The 15,141-nt window shown below is 44.6% G+C and overlaps 1 protein-coding gene across 7 annotated transcripts in view; it reads left to right on the plus strand.

The window, feature by feature from the left end:
* LOC117358724 (hydroxyacid oxidase 2-like) overlaps positions 1-5,842 on the plus strand; it is a 57,207-nt gene extending 51,365 nt beyond the window's left edge. For all 7 annotated transcript variants that reach the window (XM_033940299.1, XM_033940304.1, XM_033940300.1 and 4 more), the window contains one exon: positions 5,643-5,842. In XM_033940299.1, coding sequence (XP_033796190.1) covers positions 5,643-5,698 — 56 coding nt within the window. In that variant the 3' untranslated portion in view covers positions 5,699-5,842. The remainder of the gene's footprint in view (positions 1-5,642) is intronic.
* The last annotated feature ends 9,299 nt before the right edge of the window (positions 5,843-15,141 follow it).

The raw sequence follows: 15,141 nt of genomic DNA on the forward strand, positions 1-15,141 counted from the left end.
TATCTCTATTCCCCCCCCCCCACACCATCCCTTGTGTCCAACTTCTCTCCCTTTCTGTTCCTTCCCTCCCTAAAACCCATGTCCATCATCTCTCTCTCTCTCTCTCCTCTATTTTCAGACCCATTATTTCTTCCCACCCAAAGTCCGGCATATGCATGTCTCTTTGAACCCCTCCTCCTTCTCTCCGTGTACTTCTACACCAGGGCCCCCTCCCCTGAAGGCCTGTCCCCCCCCTTAAAGGTCTGCATCCCACCCCTGAAGGCCTGTCCCCTCCCTTGAAGGCCTGCTTGCCTGCTCCCCTTGAAGGCCTGCCCCCTCTGAAGGCCTGTCTCCCCCCTTGAAGGCCTGCACCCCCCCTGAAGGCCTGCATCCCCTGAAGGCCTGTTCCCCCCCCCTTGAAGGCCTGCCTGCCTGTTCCCCTTGAAGGCCTGCCCCCCCTGAAGGCCTATCCCCCCCCTTGAAGGCCTACACCCCCCCCGAAGGCCTATACCCCCCTCGAAGGCCTGTCCCCCCCTTGAAGGCCTGTGCCCTCCCTGGAAGGCCTGTCCCCCCCCAAGGCCTGCACCTCCCCCGATGGCCTGTCACCCCCCCCAGAAGGCCTGCCTGTCCACCCCCCGAAGGCCTGCACCCCCCCGAAGGCCTGTCCCCCCCTTGAAGGCCTGTGCCCTCCCTGGAAGGCCTGTCCACCCCCAAGGCCTGCACCCCCCTCCGACGGCCTGTCACCCCCCCCCCCCGAAGGCCTGCCTGTCCCCCTTGAAGGCCTGCCCCCCCCCCCCGAAGGCTTGTTCCCTCTTTGAAGGCTTGCCTGCCTGTTCTCCATGAAGGCCTGTCCCCCTGAAGGCCTGTCTCCCCCCCTTCCACAAGGTCTGCCTGCCCGCCCCCCCCTGAAGGCCTGCTGCCCCCCCCCCCCCACTACCTCGAAGGACCGCTCGGCCCCACCACCACGAAGCACTGCTTATTTCCCCGGCCTCCCCGCTTCATTTCCCTGGGGAAACAGCCTGCAGCAAGATCGCACGATGCCAGCGATCTTTGCTTGCTTCGGCTGTTTCCTCCGCCGCGGTCCCGCCCCTCCTCTGACGTCAGAGGAGGGGCGGACCGTGGCGGAGGAAACAGCCGAAGCAGGCAAAGATTGCTGGCATCGCGATCTTGCTGCAGGCTGTTTCCAGACGTGACACCCGGCGCAAGGGCGGGAAAACCGGACCGGACCAGGAGCACCCCTTCAGGGCTTGGCACCCGGGGCGGACCGCCCCCCACGCCCCCCCCCTTGGTACGCCACTGCAGTCACTTTACTCCCTAATTCAGGGGAAGATTCTCAAAACTTTAAGGTGGTCACTAAACTGGTTGCAGTCAGTTTAGCATTCATGTATTTTAGTGGTAGATTATCAAATTAGCTTACTGTGGTCTTTGCCGAGCTTCATAGCAGTCTCCGATACTGCCATAAGGTCATTAATAATTAAACGAGAACTCCAGACAATTCTCTATTATCGCTGAGTGATTCCCTAACCTTGCTGTCCTATATTTGCAAGCAAAATTTTTTGGCAAGCAAAGTTTTCTGGCAGGTCTGAGCTATCCTAGCCTTACTTTCTAGTCAGTGCCTGAGCGCTGATTGGCTCAGGCATTGACAGGAAAGTAATACTTGACAGCTCGGACCTGCCAGAAAATTTTGCCACCGTCAAGCAACTCCTCCCCCACCCCAGCAGTGGGAGGGATGCCCACTCCCTGCTGCCGCATCCATTAAGCAAAAAATTCCTAACATCCCCCCCCCCCCGACACCCCTCCCTGACAGCAGGAAAGATGCCCACTCCCACCACCGTCATCTTACCTCTAACAACCCCCCGCCACCCTTTACTTCGTTTACGAAGGTAGGCCGGAGGGATGCTTCCTACCTGTAGACAGCAGGCCCGCCTCTTCATATTGGTGGGCAGATGAAGTTCAATGTTGAGAAGTGTAAAGTATTGCATGTGGGAAGCAGAAACCCGAGGTACAATTATACGATGGGAGGGATGTTATTGACTAGGGACTTGGGGATAATGGTGGACATGACAATGAAGCCGACGGCACAGTGCGCAGCGGCCGCTAAGAGAGCGAATAGAATGCTAGGTATAATCAAGAAGGGTATTACAACCAGAACAAAAGAAGTTATCCTGCTGCGTCCGCATCTTGAGTACTGTGTCCAGTATTGGTCGCCATACCTTAAGAAGGATATGGTGTTACTCGAGAGAGTTCAGAGGAGAGCGACATGACTGATTAAGGGGATGGAAAGCCTTTCATACGCTGAGAGATTGGAAAAACTGGGAATCTTTTCCCTGGAGAAGAGAAGACTTAGAGGGGATATGATAGAGACTTACAAGATCATGAAGGGCATGGAGAGAGTAGAGAGAGACAGATTCTTCAAACTTTCAGAAAATAAAAAAACAAGAGGGCATTTGGAAAAGTTGAAAGGGGACAGATTCAAAACGAATGCTAGGAAGTTTTTCTTTACACAACGTGTGGTGGACACCTGGAATGCACTTCCAGAGGACGTTATAGGGCAGAGTACGGTACTGGGGTTTAAGAAAGGATTGGACAAATTCCTGCTGGAAAAGGGGATAGAGGTTTACTGCACAGGTCCTTGGACCTGTTGGGCCGCCGCGTGAGCGGACTACTAGGCGCAATGGACCTCAGGTCTGACCCAGCGGAGGCATTTCTTATGTTCTTATGTTCCTATGTTCCCCTCTTGGTGCATCCTGGGATGCGCCAGGGATGGTCCTAAGGTTCTAATTGACCCACGTTGCTTAAGGCCCCAACTCATGAGCATTGAAGCTGTTACCACTGCAGCCAGCGCTAAAAACCACGCTATGGTTTTGTAAATGGGGGGGGGAGGAGTTAATGTGAATAGATATAAAGTGATGCACATTGGGAAGAATAGCTATAATTATAACTACACAATACTAGGGGCTCCTTTTACAAAGCTGTGATAGTGGTTTTAGCGCGCGCGCAGAATTGCTGCGCGCACTGGATGCTAACGCCAGCATTGAGCTGGCGTTTGTTCTTGGTGCATAGCGTGGGGTTAGCACACGCTAAAAACAGTAGCACACCTTAATAAAAGGAGCCCTAGGTTTCACCAGTTAAAGGACCTTGGTTTCATCATGAACATATGTTGAAATCTTATGTTCCGCGTGCAGCAGCTGCCAAAAGAGAAAACAAAATGTTATAAATTATTAGGAAAAGAGAATAAAACAAAAAAATATAATAATACTTCTATATTGCTCCATAGTGCAACTGTACCTTGAGTAGTATGATCGACGCATCTCAAAAAGATATAGCAGAATTTTAAAAGGTACAGAAAAAAGTTACCAAAATGATAAAGGGGATGGAATCATTCTCAGAGGAGAAAAGGCTAAAGAAGTTAGGACTCTTCAGCTTGAAGAAGAGATGGCTGAAGTGAGATATGATAGAATTGATTAGAGTTGATAGTCGTGATTAGAGTTGTTAAATGTGTTCCGACTGTTTACTGTTTCAAAAAGTACAAAGACTAGGGGACGCCCATTAAGTTACAAAGTAGCATATTTAAAACAAATAGGAGAAAACTTTCACTCAGTACATGTGGAACTAGTTACCAGATGATGCAGTAATAACAGCCTAGCTGGGTTTTAAAATGGTTTGGACAAATTCCTGGAGGAAAAGTTCATATTAAGGTGGACCTGGAGAAAGCTATTGTTTATCCCTGGGAGTAGGTGCATGGAAACTATCTACTTTTTGGGATCCTGCCAGCTACTTGCTAGAAACAGGATACTGGGCTTCATAGACCTTTGGTCTGACCCAGTATTACAATTCTTATGTTCTCATCTAATTTAGCCATTGCAGTGACTACCCTGGTCTAGAGGCCATATACCAGAGCTCCTTCCAGAACCTTGCAATCATGAGTTTGAATCTGGTCAATAGGAGACTCTCTTGTATGATGACCAGGGAGGACAGGCCCAAGGGTATCTCACACTCCAGATTAACTTTCAACCATTCATTCTCCATCAAGTGACGGCTCAAGGCCCTCTCTCCATGTTCAGCATCTCCTCTCTCCTTACTCAATCTTCCTTAATGCAGGATTTCTCTGCTTCCCTACCTCCCATCAAGTGTTCAGCATCTCCTCTTGCCTACCTGTTCACCCCCTCTCCTCCTCCCTGGCTAACAAGGCGTCCAGCATATCCTTTTCCATAGATCCATTCCCCGAGGTGTCCAGCAACCCCAATGAGGATGTGTGGAAACTCAAGGCCCTGCAGTGGCCATGATAGGGCTTTTGTGGACAAGCTAACAGTTGTCTCATTGCCCCCACCCTGAGCATTGCCCAGGCTGGACTTCTGTATCACTTTTATTGTAATACTGTGGATTTGGTGGGTGTGTCATTTGTTTGTTGTTCAGTATTTCTTTGATAATGCCCTGAATTCTGCACTATGGGCTAGATTCACTAAGCCCACCGATCGTGTTTCCTCCGACCCGATTCACTAACCTCTGTGCCGGTCATCCTCCGATCTGATCTGCGCATGCAAATGAGGGGGAACGACATGCAAAGTAGGAAGGACGCGATTCAGGAACACCAACTGTGCTGCCCGATCAAAAAACAAGCGACTGCTGAGTTCCAGTCACTTGTTTAAAACCCCCTTCTCTCTGCCCCAATTCACCTGCTCTCCACCCTGATTCTGCTTCTCCTGCTCTCTACTCCGATTCTGCTTTTCCTGCTCTCAGCCCCGCCTTCAACCCATGGGTTAAAACCACGAGCTTGTGAAAGTTTCCAGCTCTGTATTACAAAAAAAAAGAAAAAAGCAGCTCTTTCTTCGCGGTGAGCACGCGCAGACCATCTACAGGCAAAGAAGATGGTCTGTGCATGCACAAGGATCGCTCTCCAGCAATCCGTGCGGTCGGTGGGGGGTGTGCCTATGATCGCCCTCATTTGCATGAGGACGCGTTGAGAATTCGTCGGCCTGCCACGGATTGCACACGCATCGGACACGATCGGGAAGGTAAGTGAATCTAGCCCTTTGTTTGTAGGATAATGGGACTCGTGGTAATCCTATTATAATGTAAGGGAAATCAATAATCTGTCATTCATACGGAAGCGCTAGGTTGGCCTCGTGGTTCTATTGCACTGAAATGCAGAGGACCAGGGTTAATTTTCCAGCTTAGGTCTTCCACTCCCTAGACCAGCTGGGGTTGGGGACACTAGAGAGGCAGGCACAATCGGTGTGCAGTGCTCAGCTTCAGGACCATGACTGCAGTCTTTCTGAAGAAACTCGGTATGTATTGGACCCTTGGCTGAAGGCTGCTGTCACTTCAATGACTGGAATAGAAGATAATAAAGAGGGGGAGGGGAAGAACGCCAGGCAGTTGCAACTGAAAGTTCCTAATGCCAGATTACTGTCCTCTTTCTGATTCAGTTTCAAATGGAAGTCCAGAGGAGCATGAGGGATCTGCCATTGCCCCCCCCCCCCATAGGAAGAAAGAAAACAAATGCTTTATATCTGGCATGCTGTAATCTGATATTCACATGTTTGTACTCTGTGTTCTTGGTGCTCTAGAAATTGTTCAGTACACTGTGATAATGCAGTCTCCTATTCCTGTTCTAATGGTGCCTAGACGATGCTAAACAATTGTTTAAATGATTATTTTAGGCTGCAAAAATATCTCTGAAATCAACCGGAACCTTGTGCAGTTTTCCAAGGTTTAGAACTTTAACCAACACCAAAGAAACTGCCAGAAGTGAAGGAAGAGCATCAGAAGAAAAGAAGCATTCATTCCAGTGCTCATTTCCATTCTCTGTAGAGCAAAAATTACTGTAAACAATTAAAAAAAGTTCTGCTTCCAAAATGAATATGTTTGAATGGTTTTTTGCATTTCTAAATTAGTTTAAGGCAAGGTCAGACACAGCACAGAGAATCTCAACTCCAGTTTCCTAGGACAAATTGGTCATTTCTTGTATTTCTCAATGGAGTAAAGAGAACTGCATATCCCAGAATGCTTTGGTGTGACTTAAAAAGAAAGTAGGTCAAGGAAAGAAATGAAAAGAAAGTAGGGAAGCTGTATAGCACACAGCTCTATAATACCACTGCTGGCCATATACTAAACTGCAGGAGTGGCCCAGTTCTGCAAATTTTTTTCTGGCAAATACTGGTCCATATGTAAATTACTACTATTACTACAACTACTTATCATTTCTATAGCACTGCTAGATGTAGGTAGCGCTGTGCTTTAAAATGTAAGAGACAGTCCCTGTTCAATAGAGCTTACAATCTAATTAAAACAAACAGGACAAATAGGGGTGACGACAGTGAATCGGGAACTTAGAATTCATGGACTGAATGGGAAACTACAGAGAATGGGTGGCTAAATATGTGTGTCACATGCCTAATGCGTGTGACTTGGTATGTGCATGAGAAATCAAGAGGAGAATGGAAGGGTAAGATGGGATAAAAGGAAACAAGGAAAATGTGGTCTCGTTTGTGACGTTTCCAAACGTGGGTGTTCACAGTAGGACAGAAAGTTCATCTAATCTGCCAGATTTCAGTTCTGCTGAAATACCATAAATTGCAGTTGTTCCTGGCTTTCCTCTCACCATTTTTTAAGCGTCTGTTTTTGATTTTGCTTATGCCTTTTTCAATAGCAGGTCAAGGCAAGTCACATTCAGATATATTCCTCTTTATTGGAAGAGATTACAAGCTAAAGCAGCAGTTCTCTTTAGGCATGACAAAGTGGCACGCTAAGGGCTCCTTTGACAAAGCTGCACTAGCGGGTTTAGTGCGCGCTAAAATTCTGCGTGCGCTAAATGCTATCGCAGCTTTGTAAAAGGAGCCCTTAGTGACAATTCTGTAATGGCTTAAGGGTGCACCTACATCATTACAGAATACTACCACAAAGCCTAAGTACAACATATCAATGGCTAGAATAAGTGGACATGTCTACTCTAAAAGTAGGGTGCTGCTTGGTGACACGCCCATGCTCCACCCACATTTATGGTCCCCTGATAGTCGCATACTAACCCCCAAATTCTATATATAGCATCTTAAGCTACATGCACAAATCAGTGCACATAGCCAATTTGCACACGCAACTTAATTATTTAAGAAGCCAATCAGTGCTAATAATTGTCAATTAACACCTGATAATTGACACTAATTGGCACTAGTTACAAGTTCCACACACAACTTTCTAAGCACATTCTATAAAATGGTGCACATCACTTCTAGTGTGCGAATCTCAAAAGGACCAAGGAAGGAGCATAGTGTTACCACATTGGGGAAGACAAAAAAAGAGGACACATGACCAGGCCCCAGCCCCACCCCTATACCTACACCCCACCCTTGCCTCGCCCCAGCCCTGCCCCACCCCTCCCCCTCTCCTCCATTTCCTTAATTCCCCCCTTCCCATTCTCTTTACCCTTTTAGCCCTCATTTACCCTCCACTGCATCTCATCACCCTTCACTCCCAGCTCCATCTCTATCTCTCCTTCCGTCCCTTGCCTCCAATGCCATTTTTCTTTCCCTGTCCCCATATTCCACCCCCATCCAGCTTCTCTTCCTTCTTTACCCTTTCTCTTGTACTCCATCCCAGGACCAATATCTCTCTCTCTTCTCTCTCCACCCCTTCCCATGGAACTGCATCTCTCTCCCCTTCCCCACCATCTTTCTCAATCTCCTCCCCATCCCAGCATCTGCTTCTCTCCCCCCCTTCACCCTCTTCCCAAAAGCTTTACATGGTAGCATCTCTCCCTAAACCCTACCTATGAGTACTTCTCTCTCTTTCGGTCCTTCAGTCCCCCTCCGCAGGTGCTTCTGTCTCTGTGTCTCTCTCTCCTTCCACACACCCCTCTCCAGCGGGATCTAGATAACTTCTCTTTCCACCTCCCGACTCCCCCACCTAGCTCCCTGGCTTCTGCATTGAATGTTCAGGCAGCAGGGTCAATGAGATGAGCCTGCTGCCATGGCCTGCCTCAAAAGCTACATCTCTGCAAATCCTGTCTGTGGGAACTGGAAGTTGCTGCAGTGAAGCGGCTTCATAGAAACATAGAAGATGACGGCAGAAAAGGGCTACAGCCCATCAAGTCTGCCCACTCTGCTTACCCACCCCCTGTCTATGCCCTAATGACCCAATTTCCTTATCTTGACCCTCGTAGGGATCCCACATGGGTATCCCATTTATTCTTAAAGTCTGGCACGCTGTCTGCCTCGATCACCTGCACTGTGAAGAAATATTTTCTGGTGTCGCCATGAAATTTTCCGCCCCTGAGTTTGAGCGGGTGCCCTCTTGTGGCCGAGGGTCCCTTGAGAAAGAAAATATCATCTTCCACTTCGACACGTCCCGTGAGGTACTTAAATGTTTCGATCATGTCTCCCCTCTTCCTACGTTCCTCAAGAGTGTAGAGCTGCAATTTGTTCAGTCTCTCTTCGTACGAGAGACCCTTGAGCCCGGAGATCATCCTGGTGGCCGTCCGCTGAACCGATTCAACTCTGCGTACATCTTTACTGTAATGTGGCCTCTAGAATTGCACACAGTACTCCAGATGAGGTCTCACCATGGCCCTGTACAACGGCATCATGACTTCAGGCTTTCGGCTGACGAAACTTCTATTGATACAACCCAATATCTGCCTTGCCTTAGATGAAGCCTTCTCCACTTGATTGGCAGTTTTCATGTCTGCACTGATGATTACTCCTAAATCTTGTTCTGCTGAAGTCCTAGTTAAAGTTTCTCCATTCAAGAAGTACATCCTGCATGGATTTCCGCTTCCGAGGTGCATGACCTTACATTTCTTATCATTGAAGCCTAGCTGCCAGGTTGAGGACCAACTTTCCAATGTAAGCAGGTCCTGCGCCATATAATTCTGTAAACTGCATTCACTTACTATATTACATAGTTTGGCGTCATCGGCGAATAGTGTTATTTTACCTTGAAGCCCTTGAGTCAGATCCCCTATGAATATGTTGAAAAGGAGTGGACCCAGGACCGAGCCCTGCGGCACTCCACTGGTCACCTCTGATGTTTTAGAGAGAGTACCATTAACCACCCCCCTCTGAAGTCTGCCATTCAGCCAATCATTGACCCATGCAGTTAGTGTCTCTTCTAACCCCATCGATTCCATCTTGCTTGCCTGCGGTGTGGGACACTGTCAAAAGCTTTACTGAAGTCCAGGTACACGACATCCAAAGACTCTCCCAAGTCCAACTTTCTTGTTACCCAGTCAAAGAACCTGATGAGATTGGATTGGCAGGACCTACCCTTGGTGAATCCATGCTGACTGGGATCCCAAAGATTCCCTTCATTCAAGATCGTGTCCAATTTGCTTTTAATTAGTGTTTCCATGAGTTTGCACACTATTGATGTGAGACTCACCAGTCTATAATTCGCAGCCTCTGCCCTGCAACCCTTTTTATGCAGAGGAATGACATTAGCTAATTTCCAGTCCAAGGGAACTTTCCCCTTACTTAGGGAGAGATTGAATAGCTCAGCCAACGGTTTCGCCAGGACATCGCTCAATTCTCTGAGCACTCTTGGGTGCAAATTGTCTGGTCCCATGGCTTTGTTCACCTTGAGTCTTGCCAGTTCACTGTAAACTTCACCTGGTGTGAACTCAAAATTCTGAAACGGGTCTTCTGTGCTTTGTGTTGCCTTCAACTGCGGACCGTGACCCGGTGCCTCACAGGTGAAGACTGAGCAGAAGTATTCATTCAGTAATTCGGCTTTATCGGAATCTGCTTCCACGTAACTTCCGTCCGGTCTTCTAAGGCGTACTAGGGCAGGCTGGCGGCAGCAGGCTCATCTCATTGCCACTGCCATCGGCTGTCAGAAGATTCAATACAGCAGCCAGGGAGGAAGCAGGTGGGGAGTCAGGAGAGCCAGCTAAACTCCGACAGTCTCCCCCATTTTTTAAAAACCGTCCAGGCACTTGGACAGGCCTCTAAATAGAGGACATGTCCTGGTTTTCCCGGATGAATGGTAATCCTAATCATGGGCATTCCTATAGGTACAGGTATTTAGACCTAGTTTTAATTGACCTAAATGGATGCATCTAGGGATGCGTATGTGCATGACAGAAGAGCGGGACATGGGTGTGATTGTATGTGATGATCTTAAGGTGGCCAAACAGGTTGAAAAGGTAACGGCGAAAGCTAGAAGGATGCTAGGTTGCATAGGGAGAGGTATGGCCAGTAGGAAAAAGGAGGTATTGATGCCCCTGACTTTGATGAGACCTCATTTAGAATATTGTGTACAATTCTGGAGGTCGCACCTTCAAAAAGATATAAAAAGGATGGTGTTGCTGCAGAAGAAGGCTACTAAAATGGTGTGTGTTCTTTGTCATAAGGCGTATGGGAACAGACTTAAAGATCTCACTATGTATACTTTGGATGAAAGGCGGGAGAGGGGAGATATGACTGAGATGTTGAAATACCTAGGTGGTGTAAATGCGCATGAGTCGAGGCTTTTTCAATTTAAAGGAAGCTCTGGAATGAGACGGCATAGGATGAAGTTAAGAGGTAATAGGGTCAGGAGTAATCTAAGGAAATACTTTTTTTTATAGAAAGGCTGGTAGATGTGTGGAACAGTCTCCCGGAAGAGGTGGTGGAGACAGAGACTGTGACTGGGATAGGCACGTGGGATCTCTTAGAGAGAGGAAGAGATAATGGTTACTGTGGATGGGCAGACTGGATGGGCCATTTGGCCTTTATCTGCCATCATGCTTCTATGTTTTTAACTTTTATAGAATCACACTAAAGGCCGTCCATATAGGTGCCGAATATGGCCCTAAGTGATTTAACTACACATAACTGCCAATTATTGGTATCAATCTTGTACATAAGCACTTCCATAAACAAAGTAAACTATTGGTGCCTAAATTTAGGTACCATAATCATATAAAGAAACCGGTATGGAGTATTTTCAAATCGTTTCAATGAATTATGAGTATGCCTCAGCCCCACCACTCCACCACTGTGCTAGCTCTTAACTGCGGCGAGATTTATGTGGGACTTCATCATTGGCCGCTCATAGTCATTTTAAATCTGCTAGTCTTGTTTTTTAATTCTTTTTTTGTATCTTTTTTATGTGTACCTATAAAACCATCTTAGCTGTAAGAATCAAATGTACTTAATTGTACTTAATTGTACTTAGCTTTAAGTAGCATAGCTAAATCCAGCCAATGTCGGGGAGTTAAACTCCCCAGGTTAAACTCCCCGGCGTTGGCTGGATTTAGCTATGCTACTTAAAGCTAAGTACAATTAAGTACATTTGATTCTTACAGCTAAGATGGTTTTATAGGTACACATAAAAAAGATACAAAAAAAGAATTAAAAAACAAGACTAGCAGATTTAAAATGACTATAAGCGGCCAATGATGAAGTGCCACATAAATCTCGCCGCAGTTAAGAGCTAGCACAGCGGTGGAGTGGTGGGGCTGAGGCATACTCATAATTCATTGAAACGATTTGAAAATACTCCATACCAGTTTCTTTATATGATTATAGTACATTTAGAGATTTGATCCCGGTAAACTAATATAAGAAGATAGCCATTTTCTCAGAGGCTAATAGTGGTAAATTTAGGTACCAGCATATAGAATTGCCTTAAATATTTGTACCTGAGTGGGTTAAGTGATTTACTCAAGATCACAAGGAGCCACAGTGGAATCTGAACCTGAATTCTATGGTTCTCAGAGCACTGCGTATCCATTGGACCTCTCTTCCACTCATTTGCAACTGGGGATCCACTGTGCTTGTCTTGAATTTTCCTGAACCTACGTTATTGTTTTTGCCTCCACAACTTCCACTGGAAGACCATTCCATAGATCCACTACCTTTCCTGTGAAGAAAATATTTTCTGAGTCTGCTTCCTTGATGTTCTATTGTGACCTTCTGATCTAGAGCATTCTTTCCTTGGGAAAAAAAAAAGACTGAATGCTCTAGAACAGAATGTTACAATATGAGGCTCATTGTCTACTTAAAGTCACAGTTCTGCCTTTCTTAGAGAAGTCGTCACTACAAGTTTGTAGATTTCATGGGGTTTACAAAACTGCCTCTTGCAACAATTGACCTTGGTGGGAACCTTTACATTAGTGGAAAGGGATTTGGAGTTGGCTTATTCATTTTTCTTTGGCACAAAGCATGGTAGTGGAACAAAAGGGTTTCAGAAAGTTTAACAAAAAAAAAAGGTCCTGTACTTATAAAACCCACACAATGTGGTCAATTGTGGAAATAGAGCTATTCTCATTTTTCACTGTACACAGGATGTAGGTGAAAAAGCAGCCATGCTCTCTCTACAAAACAGCCTTTGAAGAGATGCAAAAAGGCTCAGTTTATTAATGTGGTTTCTGTTTAACAGCATTGTTCCAATCTGACTTCAAAGGAGGGGTCCCATTCTGAGAAATTTAGAGCTGAGCTTACCACAAGGGCTCAGTGCCTCATTTATCTGAAGGCCTAAAATGCAAATGATGAAAGTGTACCAAACAAGTGCAACCATCCAGCAAAGCAACAAGACATTGTTTACTGATTTGGACAGTTTAAATAATTAGGACAGCACTATATAAATTTTTTTAAAAAATCAAATGAAATAATAAACAGCTATATTTTTGTTTTGTTTGTGTTATCTGGCCCCCAAGTAAAGGATCTATGCTGATTATTTCCTGTTAGGAATAGCACAGAAGAACTTGATTAAAAATGACATAGGCACATGAAGACAAAACAACGAAAGAAGAGGCACAGGAGATGTCTAAACCAACGTTCAGTTACATATACTTTTATTAGCAGTTTTTCGAACATCCAGAAACAAGTCCTTGATATGCAAAATGAATATGGCCACGACTAGGATCCAAGTTTCAGCGACAACATCGCCTTCTTCAGGGGACAACAAGGGGCTAAAAATATAATAAAATAACATAACCCAAAAATGAATCACAAATATGATCTAAAATTTTGACATAACAATGTAAAGACGTAAATAGAATAAGAACGTAAATTGAATTAATGTGAAATGCAAATACATGAATATGAAAGAACCACAATAAGATCAATATTTGAAATTGCTAATATGATCGAAACCTGTTAACAAAACATAATAAAATAACATAACATTGAAAATGGATCTAGAAATTATGATATAAAAATGCAGATGCATAAAAAGAATGGGAACAAGATGAAATTGATGTGAAATGCAAGTATGCATATTAAAAAACAAACAAACACAGGTGTTAAAAAACATGAAGAAAATGTTCTTTTCCATATGTCTAATAAGCTGTATTATAGAAAACATTAGTGTCATATCTATGGGCTCCTTTTACAAAGCCTTGGTAGTGGCTGCTGCTGAGGTAATCACTCCGACTCTCATAGGGATTTAGTGGGCATCAGAGTGTTTGAACGTTCTGATTTGTGCTTATTAGAAGCTTCATGAGTATTATGTCTTCCTATGTATTATATCTCTCTTACTTGAATTTCAGTGCTGTTAATAAGTATCCTCCTCCCCCCTTTTTTTACTAAACCGTGATAGCGGTTATTAGTGCAGGGAGCCGTGCTGAATGCTCATAGGAACTCTATGAGTGTTGCGAGCAGCTTGGAACATTCAACGCAGCTCCCTGTGCTAATAACCGCTATCGCAGTTTAGTAAAAGGGGGGGGGGGGGATTATTTTTGAAACTGTTTCATGGTAGTCCTATTAATAAGCTTCATTTTACTGATTTTGACTTTACCTCATTCATTGTATTTATGTTTATATTTGGTCTCTTTACTACTGTTATGCTGTTAACAAAATTGTACGTTTTACGTTGAATTATACCTGCCGTACAATGCCATGGGTCAATCTCTTCATAAAGGCGGTTAATAAATCCCAATAAATAAATAAAACCTAACAGGTTTGTGCAAAAAGATGGTTATTATTCTAGCTATGTCCATGAGGACAAACTGATCTGATACCAATGTTGAGGTAATCTCATCAAATGACTGATAAATCATTGACGACAGACTAACATTAATTTTAGAAATCTTGGGCCTCATCAGCTCGCAACCTCGGGGTCATCGTTTGACTCATCTCTCTCAATTTTTTCTGTTAGCACCCCTTCTCTTTAGAAGAGTATTCCAAACTACTTCCGTGAGAAACTTACACTTACAGACTTTAAGTCAAATCTAAAGACATTTCTCTTTCCCGACGCATTTGACTCCTAATTGTCCTTTTAAGGACTACTCAGTATTTAGAGGGAATCTTAATACCTGTTCCCCTTCCTATTGTTCTTTTCCCTTACATGGTCTCTTTTTCTTTACATATTGTAGTTCCAGCCCTCCTTTCCCGCTTGTTTCTGTTTGTTAATTTTTTTTTTTTTTTATTAATTTATTAGTCCTTAAAAGCTAGTATTTGACCTAGTGTTGTGTGTTTTTTAAACTGTATTTTAGTCAGTAGATGGTTTTAATACTTTTGTACACCTCCTAGAAGGTTGGATTAGGTGGTATAAGAAATTTTAAATAAACTTGAAATTTCTCTGTACCAATCCAACAGACTGCCAAAACCTTTTGTTTCTTTCTCTATAATATCACCAAAATCCAACCTTCCTCTCTGAGCACACTACCAAAACCCTTATTTATTTAGGGGTCCTTATACTAAGACGCGCTAGCTGTTTTAACGCAAGCTAAATGCTAATGCATCCATTATAGTCTATCGAAACATTAGCATTTAGCGTGCGCTAAAATGGCTAGCGCACCTTAGTGAAAGAACCCCTTTAAAAATTTCTAACCCGCCTAGACCTAAGCGACTTACAAAAATACATGGTCATCATATAACCAACATACAAATAAGTAAACAAACATATCTAAAACATCTTCAATCAAGATCCTAGGTCAATCAAGAGAATGCCTCCACAAACAAAGTTGTTTTCAATTGTTTATTACATTTTTTAATATCAGAAAGCAACTTCAGCTGTCCTGTTAAGATTATTCCATAATAAACCACCTTCAACTGATATTATAGACGTTCTCATATTGGCTTAGAGTACTGCAGCTTGCTTCTCAAAGGTCTTCCACGTAACCATCTTTCTCCCCCTACCATCCGTTCAAAATTCTGTTGCACGACTTATATTTTGCCAGAATCACTATATTCACATCGCTCCTCTCCTCGAGTCACTTCATTGGCGCCCCATCCATTT

Source organism: Geotrypetes seraphini, chromosome 4 (genome assembly GCF_902459505.1).
Source record: "Geotrypetes seraphini chromosome 4, aGeoSer1.1, whole genome shotgun sequence".
Classification (NCBI taxonomy): Eukaryota; Metazoa; Chordata; class Amphibia; order Gymnophiona; family Dermophiidae; genus Geotrypetes; species Geotrypetes seraphini.